Raw genomic sequence first — 23,820 nt, 5'->3', positions numbered from 1 at the left:
TGAAGATTTTGTCCTTCCTTGTCATGTAAGCTGTCTTGCAAGCTATCCGTAAAACTAACGTTAGCGCTCCAATCCCTCCCACAAAGCATTATTTTTGATGTTAGGGATTGTAAATGCTCATTGCAAGACTTCGCAGACACAGAAAAATGTAAAGCTTTCTTGGTCTCAATTCTTAGCGGTTGCGCGTAGCACGCGTTGTGGCCAATACAGCAAAGGCTTATGTTTCTTAGGATTTCTTTTTTTTGTTGTTTTCTCGAATGAAGATAGATAAACAAGAGCGACGTTAAATAATGCTCCATTATTTACAGTCAGGTTAGGTTAGGGAAGTGCTTACCTTGATCAGTGGTGTTGATGATGATGGCCTCGCTCCCAGACCCGCGTCCAAACTGGTTGGACGCGGTAAGGTACACCTTGTATGTCGCACCCCCGTCCAGGTCTGTGAGCGTATAGCTCGTGTCGCCCGAAGCCACGACCGGGATGTGGTGCCAGGGGCCTGCGTTCTTCTTGTAGTGCAGCGTGTAGCCTGGTGAGGAAGGAAGAATGTCCTGCTCAAAACTGCAGCTTTAAAGTTAGCGCCCAGCGCTGTATAGTTATGCCTTTGGCGCTGTCATGCGTCCATGGTTTGTTTTGTTTCTTTAGTTGCTTAAGCAGGCACCCCGCATTCTCGCTTGCAGCTCACTTGAAAGGAATTCTATAAGGAGCCACACTACATCAGTTTAGACTGCTAGAGTATTCTGTCAAAGCTGTTTTCATTTCATTTCACTAAATATGTTTAACTGCTGTTGGAGGATAAAGATCGAAATTACCTTTATTGAAATTCGCACTGAAACTTCAACACCGGTACGTCAGTAAGGCGTCACGGATTTTAAATATTTTCGTGTATTTGGGCCGTCCTGGCTCAGAAAACGTTATTGAAACTTCCAAGGTTATGCCTTTGGTTTCATCTCTGATACGATGTATAGTCCTTCTTTATCGGTAAGCAATTTATTAGATCCAAGTAGCCGCTGCCAGAATCAGTGACGTCTGGGTGAGAGCGAGGTGGGAACTTCAGGGCGGCCTCGCCACTTGTTCGTTCGTTTTTGCGCCTGTTTCTGGCTTACCAATCATCCACTCACGCTAAAAGTAGCAGCTTTTCATTGCAGAAGCATAATTTAGTTCAACAGCTTAACTTAATATTCGTCTCCGGTGCCCTTTGAAACTCAAGTTATTCCTACGTTGGTAAACCACCGCCTTATACTATACTCTTGCGACCCAAAAGCCAGCTGTCAAGGACGTCAACTGTTACTCATTACAGTCAGTTATGTCATATCCGCAGAAACAATGCATTTTGTGAGAGCGTTGTGATTGCTGGGGCATATATGAGTTATGACCACTAATGGGGAATATAATGGGCTACTTATGTTAAGTATAAGGTGCCGCAGCTCGGCTGTAGTAATTTTTTCTCTTGCCTCTTGCCTTTGCCCTCGCAGTGGTTAGAAATATCGATGGATGTCGGTTCTTGTGTCAACTGGGAACATAACTTTATTTATTTCCGTAAATGCCAGCGAAAGTCTCGTGGCAGAAGGCTGGCGTCTTTACTGAGTTGTTTCGTCCCATAACTTTGGTGCAGATGTCGTGGCTTGCCCGAATGGCTTATGCCGCGCTTTTTTTGTAACATCAGCAATTTAGTGTTTAATGAGTCACAAGTGCAATGTTACTATAGTATGTGAAGTTTGACCCAATCGCCCTCATCGTTGGTGATTAATCAGTGTTACGTGTTGCAAAGGCTGAGCGGTTAAGTTCTGTTGCTCAATACGAGGTCGCGCGTTCTATTCCCCGTCTTGGCGGCAAGATGCCTTTAGGCGCGGAATGAAAATTCTCGCGCATTGGAATTTCACGTTAAGACGTTGCACGTAGCAAAATTAATGATGGACGACGTGATTGAAAGTTCTTCATCACGGCGTCCCTCACAATCAATGTCTTGCTTTGAGAGGTAAAACACGTTTCATCACTCACTCACTCACTCACTCACTCACTCACTCACTCACTCACTCACTCACTCACTCACTCACTCACTCACTCACTCACTCACTCACTCACTCACTCACTCAATCAATCAATCAATCAATCAATCAATCAATCAATCAATCAATCAATCAATCAATCAATCAATCAATCAATCAATCAAGCAAGCAAGCAATCAATCAATCAATCAATCCAATCAATCAATCAATTAATCCCAATCCAATCTTCTGTGCTATGTTTACTGTATATGTTTCCGACGACAGTACCTGTTACGGGAGCAGCGGTGGCCTTCGAGTGGGTCCACTTAACCTTGAAGGCAGAGTCGGTGCTTGAGATCAGGGTCAGCGCGGGAGGGAATGGTACATCTGCAAGAATGAATGGTGGCGCATAAACGTAAGTGCGGCGTGAACACCGGCTTCGTGAGCGGCGATCTCTTCGCTGTAAGTTATAAAGCGCTATGGTTTAGTTAAACACATGCCGAGTCAAAGACGAGCCGAACGCAGCGGCAGGGTTGCGGAATCCATTTTCAGCCCTTAAGCACGTTCCAGTGAAGGCTCCGGAGTGAGACGATGAGGTGTTCTAGATTGTCGGGCCGCGACATAACAGCGTTTTTCGCTAACATGTACTGTGAAAAGAACTTCGGAAAAATGTAGATAATTTGCTCTTCTTGGTGGGTTCTCATTTTGTGAATGGCTGAACATTGAAGCGTCCAAATAGGTAGATGCTTCGTACACACAGCAGGATCAATATCGTAGTTCACTGAAACAAAAATTAAAGGGTCAACGTCTGACGGGAGACGGCACAGCGCTCAAGATGTCGATTGATTCGTCGAGGGAACTCGTATTGCCGTGGAGCTTCTTTGAAAATCCTTAGGTGCAGTCCTAATTTGCATATGCACCAATAATAGATTTTAGATTTATTTATTTGGGCATTATTTTTTTCATTTATGTCACCAAGAGCAGTAACCCAAGGGGCTTGTGAGACTTAATTGCCTCGTTTTAAGCGCGCGTGGCTTTTTCAGCTGTCAACGATATAAATGAAGTTAAACGCTGGCCTTATTTGCCGACCGTTCGTTTTCGTTGAGAAACTCGATTGGAAATCCTCCCAGCTGATGGAAGCTACAGAATGGTATACAAACCGCTATATAAACGAGACCTAACGTGTGCATGACACAACTTAGTTATGAGACGCTTGGTAAATAAGGTATGAGTTGTTTGCAACCGACGGAGTGATCGAAGCAACAGAAAACGTACAGGAAACTGCCTGTAACATGCAAGCCTTCTATAAGATTATCCTACGCTGCGCATGGTTAAAATGAGCTTGTGTGGACGAACGTTTCGTGCTGCGTACTAACCGCCATCCAAAGTGTAGACGAGCAAGGCTTCAGAGGGCGGTCCGCTTCCAATGGCGTTGAAGGCCTTGACGATCACACTGTACCGCGAGGACTTTGTGAGACCCACTAGCGTGACTTCCTGGGATCCGTTGACCACCGTCTCGACCGTCTTGAACGAGTAGGGCTGGCTGGACTCGGCCGCCCGGTATCCCACGTAGTAGCCCTTGAGCACACCGTTCCACGTGTCTCGAGGAGGAGGCTACAAATGTCGAGCAATGCAGAAAACGCTGAAAACTTGTATCGTGATTGGGTCAGCGTCTTGCAAGATTTGACAACACGTCACAGCAATGCGTAAGCGACTAATGTGGTTCAAAAGGACTTCCTGCTGAGCAAGTTGGTGTTGTTTACGATGTATTTTCTTTTACCGCGCGAGAGTGGACGCCACAAAGAAAATTACGCTTGTGTGCGTCGTGTGTTTTCTGTGTGATGTCCGATTTCACATCGTTATAACAATATATTCTGACTAATGCAGATAATTAATAACTACACAACCTTGGTATATGTTCGTTTTAAAATTCGAGAGATCAGGTTTTATACAAATTAATCGCTTTCTCGTTTCTTGCCCCAGCGTTCGCACTGCACGCTTTGCTTACGTGCGAACACGAAATGCCCGTTAAGGCTTGATTTGCGAGTATGTAAGAGTTCAACGTCAGCTAATTTAAACGTTTGCTTACCCGCGTACAGTAAGCGAAAAACGAGTATCTGAGCTGCGAAATATGCATAAAAGCGTAATCCACATAAGTAGTTATCATTGAGGACTCTGCCGTAAGGTTGTGCGCCGCGCGAAAATTGGTGCCTAGTGTTCGACCGTTGAACGTTTTCGTCTCCGACGTATTCGTGAAGCCTAGGATATGTATATTAGTGAAGTAAAAAAGTCCGCCTGCATTCAGCCCTGTAAAAGTGGATGTACAGCGAAGCTGTTGCCTACGTTAGACGCGCGTACGCGTATAGAAGTGCAGCATGCATCCTCATCCTTCTAGGCCCTCCGCCAAGCGCAAGTGCTTTATTGAACAAAATGAATTTTTAGAAGTAAATTGCGTCAGAAAAATGCGTAACGTACCACTTGCACACAAGCTACAGACATGATAGCTTCGGATTGCTAGTCAAATATACGAGAAAACAAATCTGTTACGCGGAAACTGAAAGATAAAGCCCTTATTCAGCTTCCATTTGAGGTTTGAGTGGCCGCAGCCGCGGTACCGTTACAGTGGCGGTACCGTTAGCACATCATACATCCTCATTCTTGTAGGCCTTCCGCCTAGCGCAAGTGCGCTATTGAACTTAGTAAAATGCGCCACAAAATTCGTAAAGTAGGACTTACACACAACCTGCAGACGTGATAGCATGGAATTGTTATTCGAGCATAAGAGAAAACATAATTCTGTTACGCAGAAACTGAGCGCAAAACTTACCAGCTGCCGTTTGTTTTTGTGTGAGCACAGCGCTCGCGGACACAAAAAGTCCCAACTAACTGGAAACTAAAAGCTTCGCTGTAAAAAAAAAAAAAAAAAAAAAAAAAAAAGAAGAAACTAAAATAGAAAAGGAAACATGGTCGCCTGTGGTGAACGGAATTTGTGGATATGTGCAAATGTATATGTAAGCGTGCGAGTAGGCGCGCACGCTTACATATGCATTTGCGCATATCCACCAACACATAGGCGTGCGCACATATGCAAAAGATAGGCATTGTTCTTAACGTCCGTGCTCTACCGGTTTATATTTCGTCGACAGGGGCCGTTCTGTTCTGTTCCCATGATTTATGTTACCAGCCTGATTATGTTGTACAACTTTCTGGCGCATGTTTAAGTCCTCAAAGAGATAGCGATTCGCTTGTCTGCGGCATGAACAGGACATAAAGGAAAACTACCTTCCACGAAACGGCGATAGAAGTAGGTCCCTTGGCAGCTGCCCAGACGTCGGTTGGTGATCCGCCGGGCTCTGGGTGAGGCAAAAGCACGCGCAAGGGATGCATGTTACCGAGTTTTCATGTTGAGCTACAAAAATAAACAGACAGAAATTGTAGGTAATATTTGCTTGAGTATCATCATCATCATCATCATCATCAGCCTGATTACGCCCACTGCAGGGCAAAGGCCTCTCCCATACTTCTCCAACTACCCCGGTCATGTACTAATTGTGGCCATGTTGACCCTCCAAACTTCCTAATCTCATCTGCCCACCTAACTTTCTGTCGCCCCCTGCTACGCTTCCCTTCCCTCGGAATCCAGTCCGTAACCCTTAATGACCATCGGTTATCTTCCCTCCTCATTACATGTCCTGCCCATGCCCATTTCTTTTTCTTGATTTCAACTAAGATGTCATTAACGCGCGTTTGTTCCCTCACCCAATCTGCTCTTTTCTTATCCCTTAACGTTACACCTATCATTTTTCTTTCCATAGCTCGTTGCGTCGTCCTCAATTTAAGTAGAACCCTTTTCGTAAGCCTCCAGGTTTCTGCCCCGTACGTGAGTACTGGTAAGACACAGCTATTATACACTTTTCTCTTGAGGGATAATGGCAACCTGCTGTTCATGATCTGCGAATGCCTGCCAAACGCACCCCAGCCCATTCTTATTCTTCTGATTATTTCACTCTCATGATCTGGATCAGCAGTCACTACCTGTCCTAAGTAGATGTATTCTCTTACCACTTCCAGTGCCTCGCTACCTATCGTAAACTGCTGTTCCCTTCCGAGACTGTTAAACATTACTTTAGTTTTCTGCAGATTCATTTTTAGTCCCACCCTTCTGCTCTGCCTCTCCAGATCAGTGAGCATGCATTGCAGTTGGTCCCCTGAGTTACTAAGCAAGGCAATATCATCAGCGAAGCGCAAGTTACTAAGGTATTCTCCATTTACTCTTATCCCCAATTCTTCCCAATCCAGGTCTCTGAATACCTCCTGTAAACACGCTGTGAATAGCATTGGAGAGATCGTATCTCCCTGCCTGACGCCTTTCTTTATTGGGATTTTGTTGCTTTCTTTATGGAGGAGTACAGTGGCTGTGGAGCCGCTATAGATATCTTTCAGTATTTTTACATACGGCTCGTCTACACCCTGATTCCGCAATGCCTCCATGACTGCTGAGGTTTCGACTGAATCAAACGCTTTCTCGTAATCAATGAAAGCTATATATAATGGTTGGTTATATTCCGCACATTTCTCTATCACCTGATTGATAGTGTGAATATGATCTATTGTTGAGTAGCCTTTACGGAATCCTGCCTGGTCCTTTGGTTGACGGAAGTCTAAGGTGTTCCGGATTCTATTTGCAATTACCTTAGTAAATACTTTGTAGGCAACGGACAGTAAGCTGATCGGTCTATAATTTTTCAAGTCTTTGGCGTCGCCTTTCTTATGGATTAGGATTATGTTAGCGTTCTTCCAAGATTCCGGTACGCTCGAGGTCTTGAGGCATTGCGTATAGAGGCTGGCCAGTTTTTCTAGAACAATCTGCCCACCATCCTTCAGCAAATCTGCTGTTACCTGATCCTCCCCAGCTGCCTTCCCCCTTTGCATAGCTCCCAAGGCTTTCTTTACTTCTTCCGGCGTTACTTCTGGGATATCGAATTCCTCTAGATTATTCTCTCTTCCATTATCATCGTGGGTGCCACTCGTACTGTATAAATCTCTATAGAACTCCTCAGCCACTTGAACTATCTCATCCATATTAGTAATGATATTGCCGGCTTTGTCTCTTAGCGCATACATCTGATTCTTGCCAATTCCTAGTTTCTTCTTCACTGCTTTTAGGCTTCCTCCGTTCCTGAGAGCTTGTTCAATTCTATCCATGTTATACTTCCTTATGTCAGCTGTCTTACGCTTGTTGATTAACTTCGAAAGTTCTGCCAGTTCTATTCTAGCTGTAGGGTTAGAGGCTTTCATACATTGGCGTTTCTTGATCAGATCTTTCGTCTCCTGCGATAGCTTACTGGTATCCTGTCTAACGGAGTTACCACCGACTTCTATTGCACACTCCTTAATGATGCCCACAAGACTGTCGTTCATTGCTTCAACACTAAGATCCTCTTCGTGGCTTAAAGCCGAATACCTGTTCTGTAGCTTGATCTGGAATTCCTCTATTTTCCCTCTTAGCGCTAACTCATTGATCGGCTTCTTATGTACCAGTTTCCTCCGTTCCCTCCTCAGGTCTAGGCTAATTCGAGTTCTTACCATCCTGTGGTCACTGCAGCGCACCTTACCGAGCACGTCCACATCTTGTATGATGCCAGGGTTAGCGCAGAGTATGAGATCTATTTCATATTTTTTTGCTTGAGATCTATTTTTTTTGCTTGAGTATATATTCGAACATTCCACTTACGTCTAGAGCATTTTTTCGCCTTCTTTGTGTTTTACCAACTTCCTTTCGACCGTCACATTCCGTGAACGCGCCAAGGCTATAAGTTATGCGAAAGCTGCCTGTAAATCGTGAGCGGGAGTAACGTAGGGCAGTATTATAAACACCACGGACAGCGTCTTCATTCATTACCGCGACCTTACTCGCAACACATCTGACGCTGTGGACTTATACGGCTCATAGCGAAAAGCAGCACGCCGATCGCTTAAGTCATCGTCGAGGTTACAAGAGCTGTTGGCAGCGGTACTGGCAGCCTTCAGAGACGGGCAAGGTCGCCACCAGCTCGCAAGCAGGTGCGAAGCCGTCCGCACCATCTTAAGCGTAAGCGATCGTGCGTGGTGTGTGTAACGTCCTGAGCCCAGCGAGATTCGCTTTTGTGCGGGTGCTTACGTGATGCATATTGCATGCAAGGCGGGCTGCTTGCTGACTCACCTTCTTCGGCGGTGAGGAAGCGGACCGGGTCCGAGGGGGGACCCTGACCCACTTCGTTCTCGGCGGTCACGGTGAGAGAATAGGAGGCACCCGGGTGAAGCTCGCTGATCATGGCCGAAGTCTGGCCGCTCGGCACGGTCTGCTCCATGAGGCGATGCGCCCCGTCTGCGGCGGCAACCGGAAGGCGCGCGAGAGTTCTTTGTGTGAACGGGAGTTGCACGATTACCACTCGGTACGAACATCGGTTCATTTCGAGGAGCTCTAATTTGAATACAATGAACTCGTTTGCATACGAATCTATCACAGGCGAGTAGCGACCGGAGACAGCGCTGGATCCTCGTGTTCATTCTACACTTTACGTAAGACTTGTACGCGTGTTCTACAGCGATGGAGCGGGGAAGAGTGACTGTATTTATGCGCATGGCTGTCATCATGCAAATCGGTATTCAGGAAACCAGCAGAGAGACAGAGTTTGATGCGGAGCTGTGGCGAGGGCAGGCCTGAAATTCTTCACTGCTGTGTCCTCCTATCCTCCCCCATCCCTAATGGCTGCAATAATTACTGAATGCTCGTTTCTCCCAATTTGTCATAGTATGTGCTCAAATCGCTTTCCTGGTCTTTTAGGCGGACTGGCGACAGGATGTTTATGCTTCGTTGAAATAGGAAGTGCGTTGCGGTTGATATACAATAAAAATTGAAACTATTATTTTAATTACAGCCTTTGTAAAAAAAATTATTTATATAAGTGTTCCGTAGTTTTACAAGCGTAGTTTACGAACCGCGTTGTAAGATTACCCAATGTCCCGAAGGGACTCAACATACCACAATGTTGACATTTTGAAGGAATTGGGGAGGAAATTTCGTGAGCGTCAGTTAATGACGAGCTTTGCAAAAGATTACTTCAGCAGTTAGGTGTTGGAAAGCGCTTTACGGGCTTTAATTGCCCTTAACTTTTCCCCGAGACCTAGGAGAACTGTACGCGACTCTGAATTCACACTCGGGGGAAATGGAGGCTATGTGAGGGGTGATGTTTGGACAAGTGTTAATGTATCTTGCTTAATTATAACATTTACGACTATTTACTGAATACTCGTGTTCTGGCTCTTTTCATGTGCAGGGGTCTACCAACTGGGAAACCGGAAATTCTCAGGGATTTTAAGTAGTCTGGAAGTACTCAGTGAAAGCTCAGGGAACTTGTGCTTCTATCAGGGAAAATTAGCTGTTATTTTATTGAAAGGGAACGAAAGTCGCCCTAATGCCGGCTAGAGTAAGAGAGAGGAATCGTAACGAATTGTCTTTGGCGCCGTGTCATCGGCTGGAGGAGTTGCCAGTGTACAGTCAACGACCGATTTTCCGGACGCCCATTTTTTGGGACATGTCCAATAATGCTGATGGCTTCGCGGCACCACCACGTGCCCCATAGAGTCAATATATAAGAACGCTTGAAATTTCGAACGCAAGACACCTTCGCCGTCCGATTTTCCGGACTTCTTGCCGTGACCGCAGGTCCGAAACGGCATTAATCAAAGCCAACACCGCCGTTTTGATTATCTCGCCGCCTTGGACCGTAGCTCTTCCACGCAGATCCGCTGGCAGCCGTAGCCACCATCGCGGCAATGCGAAGCCAAGCTACTTCGAAGTTGGCTGTAAAGGTGTTTGCCGTTTGGGGCCGTATTTTTCATTGAAATAATTCGCCGCTGTCAGTGATGGCACCGACTACGCCTCTGTAATCCTCGCTTGTGTTGCGGTGAAGCTTACAAGCGTGGGAAGGGGTAATTGTCACGGGACACAGTCACCATGATCATCAATTTTATGTCCACTGCAGGACGAAGGCCCGACCATGCAATCTCCAATTGCCCCTGTCCTGCGCCAACCGATTCCGACTAGCGGCCGGGAATTTCCTAATTTCGTCGCCCCACCTAGTCTTCTGCCGTCCTCCACTACGCTTCCTTTCTATTGGTACTCATTCTGTAACCCTAATGGTCCAACGGTTATCTAACCTGGGCATTACGTGCCCAGCCCAGCTCCATTTTTTTCTCCTGATGTAAATTACATCGGCTATACCCGTTTGCTCTCTGATCCAAACCGCTCTCTTTCTGTCTCTTAACGTTATGCCTAGCATTCTTCGTTCCATCGCTCTATGCGCAGTCCTTAACTGGTTCTCAAGCTTCTTTGTCAGTCTCCAAGTCTCTGCCTCATATGTCAGCACCGGTAAAATGCACTGATTGTACACCTTCCATTTCAATGATAATGGTAAGCTTCCAGTCAGGAGCTGACAATGTTTGCCGTATGCGATGCAACCCATCTTTTATTCTATGAATTTACTTCTCATGATCAGGGTTCCCCGTGACTAATTGACTTTGTTAAACGTATTCCTTCACAGACTCTAGAGGCTGACTGGCGAACCTGAACTCTTGTTCCCTTGCCCGGCTATCGATCATTATCTGTGTCTTCGCGTATTAATCTTCAACCCCACTCTTACACTCTCTCTGTTAAGGTCCTCAATCATTTGTTGCAACTCGTCTGCGGTGTTGCTGAAAAGAACAATATCATTTGCAAATTCGCCGTTGCTCCTTACTCCTAAGCCTTGCCAGTTTAATAGTTTGAATCTTTCTTCCAAGCACGCAGGGAATAGCATTGGAGAGATTGTGTCTCCTTGTCTGACCCCTTCCTTTATAGGTATTCTTCTACTTTGTAGAATTGTGTAGAATTAAGGTAGCTGTGGAATCTCTGTAGATATTTTTCAAGACATTTACGTAAGCGGTCTGTGCTCCTTGATTACGTAATGCCTCTATGACTGCTGGCGTCTCTACTGAATCAAATGCATTTTCGTAATGTATGAAAGACATATAAAGAAGTTGATTGTACTCTGTAGATTTCTCGATTGACTGTTTAATGACATGGATATGATCCATTGTAGAGTATCTTTTCCTGAAGCCAGCCTGTTCCCTTGGTTGACTAAAGTTCAGTGTTTCCCTTATTCTATTGCAAATTATCTTGTTGGATATTTCATATAGTACTGGGAGTAAGCTAATGGGCCTATAATTTTTCAATTCTTTAACGTCCCCCTTTTTATGGATTAGTATAATGTTTGCATTCTTCCAGTTTTCTCGGAACCTTGAAGTCGATAGACACTTCATATAGAGAGTCGCCAGTTTTTCAAACATTTTGTCTCCTCCATCTTTGGTTAAATGAACTGTTATTCTATCTTCTCCTTCCGCTTTACCTCGTTTCATGTCTTGCAAGGCCCTTCTGACCACCTCGCTAGTTACAGGAGGAGTTTCTGCAACCTGTTCATACTGCTTCGAATTGAGGTATCGTGGCTCCTCTGGATACCGTACAGGTCAGTATAGAATTCTTCCGCTACTCTTTCTATACCTTCGAGATTGCTGATGATGTTACCCTGCTCATCTTTTAGTGCATACATCTTGGTTTGTCCTATGCCAAGTTTCCTTCTCACTGATTTCAGGCTGCGTCCATTTTCTACGGCTTCTTCAATATTTCTCACGTTATAATTTCGAATATCCCTTAGTTTCTCCTTGTTGATCAGTTTTTATAGTTCCGCGAATTCTGTACATATATACGCATTCCCTAATTACACGCGTGATCCCGCCGTCTCCTGCCACAGTACGAGCACCGATGTGCCTAAGAAGTGTGCCGGCAGGCATTCAGAAGCTTTTCGGACGTCCGAAAAATTGGACGTTCACTGTACAACTGACCAAGAAGATGCTTCAAATTGTCCGTGCGGCGAACGCGCGGCGGGACGAGAACCAGAATAGAAGGGACCGTCGCATTGAGAAATGATCGGGTAAGGAACTGTGCCGCCTATTTGAAGGAGTTTGAGTTCAAAACGCAAGGTGTTGGTTGACGCCGAGATGACCTTCGTCCAAACCAAAATAAACTCTTTAATGCAGTGAAACGGAACACTGAGGCATTGTGCGTGGGCTCAGAGTATGTCAGGACAGTTGAGGGTGACTTTCCAGCTGCTGAGAGAATCTCACTCGTGACAACGTTTGGGTCTAATACCAATGAGTTTCGTATCAGTTGATATAAATAGCTCATTTTCGAAAATATTTTATTGTGTAAGCATCTCTTTTTATTCGTATTTGAAGATGTTCGACTCGATTTGCAATGGGCTTTATAATATTTTTCAAAGATATTTTATTCGCTGTGAATTTAACTAACCCCTCCCTTCAGTTTACTATCTTGAATAAAATAAACACTACTCCTTACAATTCGACTTGATTAAGTCGTTTCTTTTCTAATTTTTTAACATGTTTACTAGAGATTGACAGCATCGGGTGACATGGTGTCAGCCCGTCTTGACATAAAACCAAATTCTGTGTCACTCAGGGAATTTTGCAAAGACACTCAAGGAAAACCTGGAAACCTCAGGGAGTTTGAAAATGTCAACTTGGTAAACACATTGCATGCGTAATACGTGTTTCGTGGTATGTTTCCCTAGTGTCCTCGGTGAGCTAGACAAGACAGCTTGTTTATATTTGTTTAAAGTAAGGGGCGAAGTAAAATGTATCGGCGAAGGTAGTGGGCTAATTACGGCCTTTGCAGTAAATTACGCACGCAAGTGCTCTGGAGCGCTGTCTGGAGCCGTCTCTCCTGGAATAGCCGCAAGTACCAGCAAGATCAAATTTTGTGAAAATTGGGGGAACGTATGGCCGAGTTTGTATACGAAGTTAAATTTGTGAGGATGAATTGTAGGCTGTTGTAAAAAAAATTACTTCCGCGACATCACGACACACTACCAGTTACAAAGACGCGTTTACCCTTTGCCTCACGCTAGGTTAAACAGTACGCAAGCAGTACACTACAGACAATTACAAACGGTTTCTTACAGAAACCCCAGACTCATGCACGCCATGTATCCAGGCATGTACACTACAAACAGGTGCACATTGTGGCGAGGTTGTCACACTTAATCACATGTTATGGGAGCGTCGGAACTTATCAAACAAGTCGGGCAGCGCCGACCCATCCGTCTCTTCCACTGCCAGCCTCCGCTCGCGCTGGAAAACCGCACTGCTCAGCTCGAGCCTGACAGCACAACTCTGGGCCGTCCAACGAGCCGAGGAAGCCGCTTCAAGACAAAGTCTCGGAACCGCGTTCGCGGCGGGTGCCCAGACCCACTAAAAAGACGCCGGACTCGAATCTCATTGATTTGAAAATAAAGTTTGCGTTCTTCTTCTTCTGGAAATCTTCGAAAGCATTGCACGTAGGTAACGTTTTATAGTGAGCATGTTAACTACAGGCAACTGAAATTATCATGTTTACGCGTGTGGACGCCGGCACCCCCACTTTAGAGTGCTAAAATTAGGAAAAAAAGTTTTCATTAAACATCACGCGCATACTCGCGTGCTGGTTAATTCTCGCAATCCGCTACATGATGACACTAATCGATGTCCGAGAAATCGGTCGGCGACTGTAGATGTCTTCATAATCGAACGTTAGTGGTTGCATTTGTTTGCATAGCAATCCGAGTGGGGCGAGTAGCCATTTGCCTGCCTAGTTTACGGCCCGCACCTAGTAAAATTTCCGAAAAGTGTGAGCCTTACACTTGTAAACACGGTATTAATGCTACTGAAAGGCACGTTAAAGAACCTCAATTCGTGAAAATTAATCCGGAGTACCCCACTAGATCGGCGCGCCTCATAATCATGTCGTGATTTCGGCACGTGAAACCCTAGAATATAATTTATTTAGTTTTTAACTGCTCAAAAGAAACAGCTTCACTCAGAGTTGGTCTGTGATCCTGCAAAGTCGCTCAATTCTGCTGTATTCTTTTGCAATTCTTGTTGTTCTTTCTGTTGTGAAGATGCAGGTTGTTCTCCGGATGAAGAAAAGAAAGGAAATTGCAGGACAATTATTTTCTTTTCTTATTTTACTATGCGCACATCTCACTATGTTGACAACGAAACCGGCCTACCCCTGTCTCTCCAGTAGTGTACGATGTAGCTGCTGATGGGGCTGTTCCCACTGTACGGCTCCGACCAAATGACGTTCACCTTGCGGCTCCAGACTTCCAGGATACGAAGGTCCAACGGCTGAGCGGGGACCTCTGTAAAAACGAAGACAACAATAGCAGCGTGCTTGAATACACGGTACACTTGCGTCGTTCCTTGTGTTTCATCCGAAAGAATGACGGTAGCTCACCGACGACAAGCAGCTTGATGTTCCTCTCGTCGCTGCCGTACTCATTCTTTGCGACGCAGGTGTAGAGGGCCGCATCGCTCCTGTCCGTCGTCGGAATCGCCAACTCTGAGGTCACACCGTTCTCCGTGTTCGACTCGAACTTTTCGTACCTGCGTGTTAAGCGGGAAGGTCGAAGCGCCGCGCGAAATTGTGGAAATCTTCGCACTGCTTCACGCAGTAGTCGGAACGCGGCTTCGATTCCGGCGCAAGTCACTATTTAGACGTTTCAGCGACAGCGAAGAATATTTTAAAACGCTGCAGAAAGTGTAAGTTAGAAATGTAAATTTGTTGTGCTTGCTGCAGTGGCTTAGCGGCTACGGCGTTGCTCTGCTAAGCAGGAAGGTCGCGGGATCGATTCCCTGCCGCAGTGGGCGCATTTCGACGGAGGCGTAATACAAGAACGCCTGTGTACTTAGATATAGATGCGCGTTAAAGAACCCAAGGTGGTCAAAATTATTCCGGTGTCCCCCACTACGGCGTGCCTCATGATCGCATCTTGGTTTTGCCACGTAAAACCCGAGAATTTTATTGGTTAACTGTTCCTCAAAGAGACCAGGAACCCCGAAATCACGAAAGTAATCCTGAAAACAATCGTCGCTCGTCGAATATGCTACCTTAGGTCGAATGTGTCTGCTAGTTAAGCAATTCTCGTCGTATATTCGAGAATAATCGCTTGTGCTTCGTACAGATATTAGTGATTAAGTACAGCTATGTTATATTACAGTGTGAGGAATTAGTGGAGCTGGCAGGTCATTTGATGCAGGAAATGGTTAAGCGTATTAAGTAACATAGGTTCTTAAATACAGAGACGCTGTCGGGGACTTGGTGTGTGTGTGTATTTGGGGGAGGGGGGGTATGATGGCAGAGAAATACGTGCACCGATAGTATTGATAAATTTGCAGGCAGAAGGCGGGTTCAGTTTACGCCGGGCAAAGCCAATTAAGGTTTGTGGAAGAAGCGTTTGTTTAGCAGTAGACCTATGATAAGCTCTGCTGGCGGTGCTGATGTGAAATATCGTCAAAACATCAATGCGATCCGTGTGATTTCGACCGCTGGGCTAATAGGTTGATGGTCGTTTGCAAGTGGGATAACGAATTCTCGAATGTTTTGTGAGCAGCGCTTCGCATGTGTTCCTTGTTCACAATGCACATTCACAAATGGGGTTGAGTACCCAGGCAGGCCTTTTTGCCGTTGACCAGCCCCAGCTCTTGACTTGGCGTTGGCACTTGACAGAGTGCAGGTGCTGGTGACTTCAAAATGTCATTGTAAACATGGCACAGTAACTTGCTGTTATCGCTATAAACGCTTAGTCTTGTTAATAATGAAAGAATAACAGAATATTTTCCCGATGTACTTTCCCTGCCTTACCTTGTCACTGGAGCGAATATGAGCCGCTTCTTGTCTTGGGACCAAGTAATCTCCAGTGGTGAATCCCCGATGGCTTGGCACTGCAAGGTCGCTGCTTCTCCGCGCCGTACCGTCTGCACCTTGAACTTCTCCTCGAACCGGGCGGGCACTTTAGAAAGAGAAATTAAGCAGTCAATTGAATGTAGATTATAATGTGTGAACTGTCTTTGGAAACGAAGTAGCTGACCGCTTTATAGCTCGTAAGAGTGTTTTTGATGGAACGTATTCTGTGTAGCTTTCTTCTGTTTGAGTATGTATTAAGTCTAATTTTTGCTAGCGACAGTTGTGTAGACATTCAAAGGAAAACTATCAACTGTCTTTCATCGGTAAACGTCAGACTGATGACACCGGTGATAATGCCCAGCGGATCGCAAGGCTGGTCAGTAAGCGTTTATTTGCTATTTAATAAGGCACTGTGCATTTTCATGTCATAAATAACGCCGTTCGAGATGTTCTCCGGATCTGGAAAAAAGAAAATATGCGAGACGAGTTCAATGCTTTTGCTTTGACAGGTAGTACAAAGCACTGCGTGCCAAAGAGTGAAGTTCTTGAATCGCGTGCTCTTTGGTACATTACCGATCACTCTGACGGTGACTTCCTTCTCAAGTCGTTCTCCGTAGCTGTTTGCTGCAGTACACACATATGTCCCGCCGTCAGACTTTGTGGCATTCATAATCCGCAGAGTTCCGTTCAGGGTAGCAAGAATGACTGTACTGTCCCGTGAGACACCGTCTGAAATCGCCATACGTGTCTTTCAGGTGAATATTCTGCGGTATATAGCGTTGACGCGCAGGCTTACGTTTGGCCCATGTTACTGTAGGCTCTGGGTAGCCGTGGCTTTGACATCCGATTTCCAGCTTGTCCCCCAGCAAGACCACACCGCTGCTTGGTTCGGTCGCCCACGCTGGTGGAGCTTTATGCATGCAAGGACATACGAAGAAACAAATGTTATCATCAAAGGAATATACAGGTTTAAAAAAACTAAATACACGGAACGTTCTTCGACTTGAACCGCCGTTGTATCATTTTTATACGAGGGGAAGTTAGAAAGCAAGGGGACTTTTGAGAATAGGTACACTTGTTCTAATAATAGAAAACTGAAACATACATTATTTTTCTACATGGCCTCCCTGCACTTCAAGGCACTTTGTCCAGCGTTTCACAAGCTTTTTATTTTGTCGGAGAAGTGTTTTTGCTCGCACCTGTAACGAATTTTGCACCGTATCAATGACTTCTGCACTGGTTGCAAATCTTCTTTCTTGAGCCCTTCCTTCAATGGTACAAATATCAAAATCGCTTGGAGCCAGGCCTGGACTGCATGGCGGGTGTTCCAGCTATTCGAATCCCAACTCCTTTATTCTTCCGGCCGTCCAATCGGCAGAATGTGGCCGAGCGTTATCTTGATGCAGGATGACACCTTTTCGCAGTTTTCCACGACGTTTGGATCTGATTGCAGGTTTCTGTTTAGTTCGCAACACGTTACAATAGCTCTCACAGTTCACAGTTTCGCCTCTTGGGGTGAAATGAACGGCTACCACACCTGCCATGTAGCAGAATAGTGTTAGCATAATCTTACCAGCTGATGGTTGACGTTTAAATTTCTTAACTTCTGGTGATGATGAGTGTTTCCAAACCATTCTCGCAGCCTTATTTTCCGGTTCGTGATGATGAACCCAAGTTTCATCTACAGTAACAATTTGTTGTAAAAACCTGTCTCCCTCGCGACGATAACCGGCCAAATGTTTACGAGAGATGTCCAACCTTTGTCCCTTGTGCTGCGCTAACAATTCTTTCGGGACCCACTTTATACACACTTTCAGAAAATTCAACCTTTCGTGTGAGATGGAATACGCTATACCATGACATCTGTAAAGTATTGACGATTTCGTCCACTGTGGCTTGTCTGTTTTCCATCACCATGCCCTCAACGACTTTAAGATTATCCTCAGTCGTTGACGTCGATGGCCTGCTCGACCTTTTCTCGTCACATAAAGAAGTTCCCTGTTTGAAACGCTCAATCCATTCGTAGATCTTGCTTCGCGATAAACAACTGTCACTATACTGCGCTTGCAGTCGACGAATAATTTCCGCAGGTTTAATACCTTCCACAAACAAAAAGCGGATCACTGTCCTCATTTCATCTTTGGTGCAGATCGACAATGGAGCTGCCGTGTTTAACGGTTGCTGCACTCTAACGACCAACGCGGGAATAAGTATGACACGTTCCATAGAGGTGTTGCAGACAACACTAATTCAGTGCTGTATACTAGCAGTGTTACCAAACCGTAGTGCGCGATATTGCAAAAGTCTCTTTACTTTTTGACTTCGCCTCGTATAACCTCTTTTTTTTTTTCTCTACGGTTGTGCTTCATCACCCCTGCTGAACCTTTACAAACGAGCGAATGAATTGAAAAGTAACGAGTGACATCTGTGCCACTGGATTCAGATGTCACTATTTGGCATAATTATTGGATTTGGCAAATGGCTACTGCGTATCAGTCCAATCGCTATGCAATTAACCCTGCTTTTGATAGTGGCACCTCGTACCAATATATATGTTACAGACGTTTTATACCTGGTAAAAATGCGGTTCTGGCTTTATATGAAGACGTTACAATTAAGTATGTGAAAATTTGCGCGTTTTGTGCTTTTGTAGCTGAAGCCTACCCCGTTTGTTTGTAAGTGAATGTTATGTGTTTATGTTAGGGAATATTTAAACCCATGACAGCCGCACTTTGATGGGGGCGAAATGCGAAAACACCCATTCACTTAGATTTAGATGCACGTTAAAGAACCCCAGGTGGTCAAAATTACTGCAGTCCCTCACTACGGCGTGCCTCATAATCAGATCGTGGTTTTAGCACGTAAAACCCAATATTTTCTTTTAATATTTAAGTTGGTCGGCTTTCACAAGCTTGGAAAGTACACCCGGCCGCAAAATATTATTGACCATGAAATCTGAGAAAAACTGAATATCTCCGCAACCTCACAACGCAGCCTGGTATTTGCATTTCAGGCTTCGACTATAATATGCTAACAACATTGTCGTATACAGTTTTACTGGCTTCTGCTACAGGCTGCCTTGGAATTAAACGTTTTCTGAGATCCCGTGGTCCGCAAACTTTTGTGGCTGGGTGTACATTACCAGCTGTTGATGTCGTAACATAGTTTGACGTATCTGTTGGCGTATTGTGCAATTCGTACTGTTTATCGCCGGAGCATTGAGGTCTCACATTGCTTTTTTACAAGGCTATACAGCTTCTCTCAGCTGCGAATCGCTGTTATACAAAGATTTTTCAGAGCTCGTGTACATTTTTAGCAGCCCAATGACATGTGTGGCGTTATTATTCCAGCTTTCTTTACAAGCCTTCCGATGTCACATTCTGATAAGGGCGCGCTAGAAGCAGCGCGGTACACATTTAGTCTTGTTTTATCTCGGATCACGCTTAAAAGTTATTTTTTGGCGAAGCTAGTTGGACATGTTTCAATTACTAGAAACAATATAAGTGTTATTATTTGCATGTGGCCTCTACGTTCCCCGCTCTTCCACCATTAGGTGCCATTGAATGGCAAAAAAGAAATCGCGACAAGCAGCGTGGTAATTACCGTTCACTATGAGTTCAGAAGTATGCCTTGTTGCTCCACCTCTGTTTAGGACGACACATGTGTAGTTTCCTGCGTGGCTTTTGCGTAGCTTCCCGATCACCAGAATGCTGTAGTCTTGAGCGTTCTCTGTTGACACCGTGTCGTCTTCAGGAAGCTTTCTGTTGTTCTTCATCCATTTAAATGTAAAGGGCGGACTTCCAGTGACAGAGCAAAACGCTCGAAATTTGGCCCCTTCCTTTAGATTCTTGGGAAACACCATCGGCTGGATTTCTGGTGGCTCTGAAAGCAAGAAAAAATGAGCAAGACCGCCGATCTCGCAGTTCTAGTTCCCCGGCTGGGTTGCTTTGAAATGTGGTTTCCAGAATGACTCTTACCTGCTGAAAAGACGCACCGGAAACATCGTTGCAAGAAAAATATCATCAGTGCTCCGAGTCGCACGGAAACCATGCTGACTCTTGGTGGAAAATGTACGCGGCGTAGGATGCTTAGTTTCTCGCTGACGTTTTCGTCGCGCTGCGGTGTTCCTGCCATCTGTCGACTGAGTCTTGAAATACAGTGGCCGTGAAGAACTGACTCTGCGGTACGAATTCATTGCACCTTTTATAAAAGAAATAGCGCTACTTGTCAGAAGTCATTCGTTACTTAGAATTGGTAGCCATTCAGGGTACGACTACGGACATTTCTAATAAAGAAAACAGTCCAGCTACACTAATAAGGTAACTTAAAATTCCTGGGGCACTAAAAACTAGACTGCTTTAATTAAAACCAGACCCCAGAAACAAGTCAGTTTCAGTTTAGGAGGATATTCCAGCCGAAGACGGTGTCATCCATGATCCTTCCTGCATAACTTTTGCGAATAATTGGAAAACGTGCGGCGTTCGCTTGTCTGCACGGTCTCGCCTGTACTACTGTGGAAGGTTGTATTTTATGTTTTTTGTACTGAGTCGTGCGACAACTCCGGCGATATTTGACGCAGTTTAATGGCCCTCTGAATTCTCTGGCAATAATATTACTACTCTCTGAGCTGCCTTTCAAAGGCCAAATTACCAGCAGATGAGGCGTAACAAGCGCCGATCAACAGGAGGAGTGTTTTGTTGCTCGTTCACCTCGCACTCTCTATTTTGCCTAACGAATGTTTCGTAATAGTTCAAACGATCAGTGGTTAAAGTGCTCGAAGTGCTTGTGTACTCTCGGCCCTAACGCATTCAAGATAGACATTTGAGTGGGTAATGAGTAGCGTTGTGCGACATGGACTCGTAGATTTATGGATTTATTTTTTGTACTCAATGTATCAAGATCAGTGAGAATTTAGGTTAGACGCTTCGGGCTGTTCCAATCACAGGCATTGGAATCATGGTTCCATGGCAAACGTACTCCGTTAAGGTTTACACAAGACACGTTACCGGTGACAGATACGCTTATCGTCTTCTCCAGTGAGCTCCCAACATCATTGCTTGCAGTGCACGAGTAGGTCCCTTTGTTTTCCTTCTGGATGTTTAGAAGCTGGAGGCTTCCGTCTGGCCCAATTTTCAGCGGTCTTGACCCTGTCATGACAAAATGTCGTGGCATCACGTGCGGTATGAAACTTACGTAATCATAGCGGAACAGTGCTCCATATGCTTACCGCTTAAGTGCTTCCATGTAATTTGTGGGACAGGATGTCCTGAAGCGGCGCAGCGTATTGTCAGGTTCGAGCCTCTGGCAACGCGATGGTCGCTTGGCTGAATGACCCAACTAGGCGGAGCTGCGAAGGACATAACGTCACTTTAGCCCCCCAAAATTGAACGAAAGGTTTTCTTCACTGTTTACATAAACGCTGTTGGCGTTCCACTTCATAACTATATACGAAATAAGCAAGCGGATAACACGACATATAGCTTGTTAATATCTGGCCCTTGTGGCATGAAAAAACTACAGCGAGACAAGACTAAATTTTCCTGTGCTTATGCAGTTGGTTGTCATTGCTGTGTTTTCACATTATAATGCATGCCGTCGTTCATCAAGTGCAGTGTAAACAACCCTATTAAAACTACTATGGCCATTTAGGTCAACATTCCTAATAAATAGTTGTAATATGTAATCATCAGTAAGACAACCGCCTTGCGAAGGTTATAAAGAATGAAATGAGCGAAAACAAAAGCAATTATTTTCGCGATTATGCGACTCCTCCCCGCTGATAGTTTATATATTAAGTATCCTTTAGATTTTACATGATCCTTCGCACAATTCTGTTACTTATCAATAAGGCTAGGTCGTTTGTTCTAATGAAACGCCCAACATGATGCACTCAGCGGCTCACGGAACTTCTATAGGCTGTTCAGACTGAACGTCTCCACGTTCTTCAGTGCAAAAGAAGTAAGACAACACGACGGATCTCACCGTATACCACGAGGGGAGCAGTGTATGATCCACTAGATGCTGGTGAGAGGACCTTGCAGGTGTAGTTACCCGTGTGCGAGTGTTTCACGGGGCCCAGAACCATTGTCGACAGGTCGGCCTGTGTCTTGATCTGGGCGTCCTGGTCGCTGCTCAGTGCTTTTCCATCTTTCATCCACTTGAACGACAGAGGAGCTTGTACGGTGCTCGTGTAACACACAATTTTCACCGTGTCCCCGAGCATGACTTTGTCCGGTACATAAAACGGCACCACTTTGATGTTTTCTGCAGGAAGTTGTGAACTTGGTTAGGCAGGTATGTAGGTTTCAAAATTCTCAGCGTTGCTTTTCACAGTAATGCGGAAGAGCTTACCAGTCAGTGAAGAAGAAAAGACGCCGGCAAAGATTATCATCACCGGTGCAAGCTGCATCTTCAACGCCTCTGTGAGGTGCATACTTCGGCCTGTTGTCTCGAATGTGCATGCGACCACAGATACGTAACGCCCTCTATCTCACGCCGTAGGAAGTGTGTCACTTTAATCTAATGACTGCCATTGTTATACGGCTGGCATTGTGAAACGGAGGATACTAAATCGCTTTCTTTCTATTTCGTAACATGCTATATCACACATATATAGAATTCTTACGTTTTTTAACTTAGCTTCATTTTCTTACCGTATACTTTAACAAAGAAACTGTCATGTATGTCGGAACCAAAACCATTCGAGGCAGTGCAGGAATACGTTCCAGCGTCCATTTTGGAAGACTTCGTTATTTGGAGCTCTGTTTTTCCTTTCCCTTGGGCTCTAGTCGGCGTGCTTCCTGTGGACCATAGAAAAACAAGTTACGTTAGGCCGCTAATGATATTAGTAGTTTGTTTCAAGTGCTGCATAGCATATGCTCAATGAGGTCTGGTATAGCTTCGCGCTTTTCAGAACAGGTGCATGCGCGAAATTTATGCATTAAATGTTGAGCCTTTCGTGTATGTATATTACTGGCGTTAACTTTAGGAATGAACAATTAGCTCTTAGTGTCGATGCCGCGATTACGTGAAGTACCGCCGCAGGAAGCGAACATTTGTACAACCAAGTTTAGTAGATTGTTTCATGCGCCTCTTTTGCTGTCTTTGTAAGAGTGCGTTGCTCACGTGCCCCCCCCCCCCCCCCCCCCAACCGCCTTTGCTGTTTTTATGGAAGCGGTAATGTCATGCAAGGGACTATTTTTTTTTTCGCTTTTCATGCATACTTCATAAATTGCTGAACGTTTCGCACGTGGCGCGATTCATTTTGTTTGCTTCCGGACGTGCATTAGATAAGCAGCGAACAATTTATGGTGACGTTGTAATTCCTCACCACCATCCTTTTGCAAGGTTACTTCCGGCACAGGATTTCCTGATGCGGCACACTTCACGGACACGTTATTTCCTTCTGTGATTACTACGTCTTCTGGTTGCTGCGTCCATTTCGGTGCAGCTGTAAGGAAAAAAGTGTAAATATTTTGTCGTTTGCCTCTCAAATAAGGTATTTTGCTTGGACAAACTGGTGCTTCTACACAGTCAAAGGAACTAGAGAGGGAGCCACGCTTCACTCTACAGTATTAAATATCAGATGCGATATTTTAACATAGCTCCTGAGTTAGAATTAAGCAGGTACTTACCGTAGACAACAAGGTTGGCTGAAAACGTGTCAGACTTTCCTTTGGACATCGCAGTGCAACTGTAGTTTCCACTGTCCTCTTGCCTCGCCGGATCTATTGTGAGCATCGAAAAGTCGGTGTCGGTCCTTGCCTTGATACGACCTCGCGGATCGTCACCGAGTGTCTTTCCGTCCTTCGCCCATCGAAAGCGCGTTGCTTCGGACACCCTCAGTAAGGAACAGGCTGCGCTAACCCTTGACCCCTCGACGAGGTTGGGTGGAAATGAGAAAGGCTGCACCTTTACGGCCATCCCGCGCTCTGGAAACACAGTGCGTAACATCATCACGCGTCAGCTTCAGAGCACGAAAGCTAAGCGGACATGACTTCAAGCTGTCATTAGACCACA

The 23,820-nt window shown here is 45.2% G+C and overlaps 2 protein-coding genes across 8 annotated transcripts in view; one reads left to right on the top strand and one right to left on the bottom strand.

Annotated features, from left to right (window-relative positions):
- LOC126521470 (uncharacterized) overlaps positions 1 to 23,820 on the top strand; it is a 289,078-nt gene that overhangs the window by 192,684 nt on the left and 72,574 nt on the right. The window lies entirely within an intron of this gene.
- The window catches only part of LOC140218948 (cell adhesion molecule Dscam1-like), a 39,675-nt gene that overhangs the window by 5,100 nt on the left and 10,755 nt on the right, over positions 1 to 23,820 (bottom strand). For 2 of the 4 annotated variants that reach the window (XM_072288666.1, XM_072288667.1), the window contains exons 5-12: positions 15,760 to 15,907; positions 14,353 to 14,501; positions 14,126 to 14,257; positions 8,185 to 8,349; positions 5,265 to 5,335; positions 3,359 to 3,596; positions 2,271 to 2,369; positions 335 to 523 (exon numbers count right to left, since the gene is read on the bottom strand). In XM_072288666.1, the coding sequence (XP_072144767.1) occupies positions 335 to 523; positions 2,271 to 2,369; positions 3,359 to 3,596; positions 5,265 to 5,335; positions 8,185 to 8,349; positions 14,126 to 14,257; positions 14,353 to 14,501; positions 15,760 to 15,907 (1,191 nt within the window). Of the gene's footprint in view, positions 1 to 334; positions 524 to 2,270; positions 2,370 to 3,358; positions 3,597 to 5,264; positions 5,336 to 8,184; positions 8,350 to 14,125; positions 14,258 to 14,352; positions 14,502 to 15,759; positions 15,908 to 16,374; positions 16,531 to 16,597; positions 16,712 to 19,404; positions 19,684 to 19,778; positions 20,634 to 22,454; positions 22,602 to 23,131; positions 23,252 to 23,435; positions 23,733 to 23,820 lie in introns of those variants that run through there. The other 2 variants (XM_072288665.1, XM_072288668.1) reach the window with 2 other exon arrangements.

This window comes from Dermacentor andersoni, chromosome 6, assembly GCF_023375885.2.
Source record: "Dermacentor andersoni chromosome 6, qqDerAnde1_hic_scaffold, whole genome shotgun sequence".
Lineage (NCBI taxonomy): Eukaryota > Metazoa > Arthropoda > Arachnida > Ixodida > Ixodidae > Dermacentor > Dermacentor andersoni.
The sequence above is the reverse complement of the archived record's forward strand: the minus strand, read 5'-3'. Positions and strand labels throughout refer to the sequence as shown.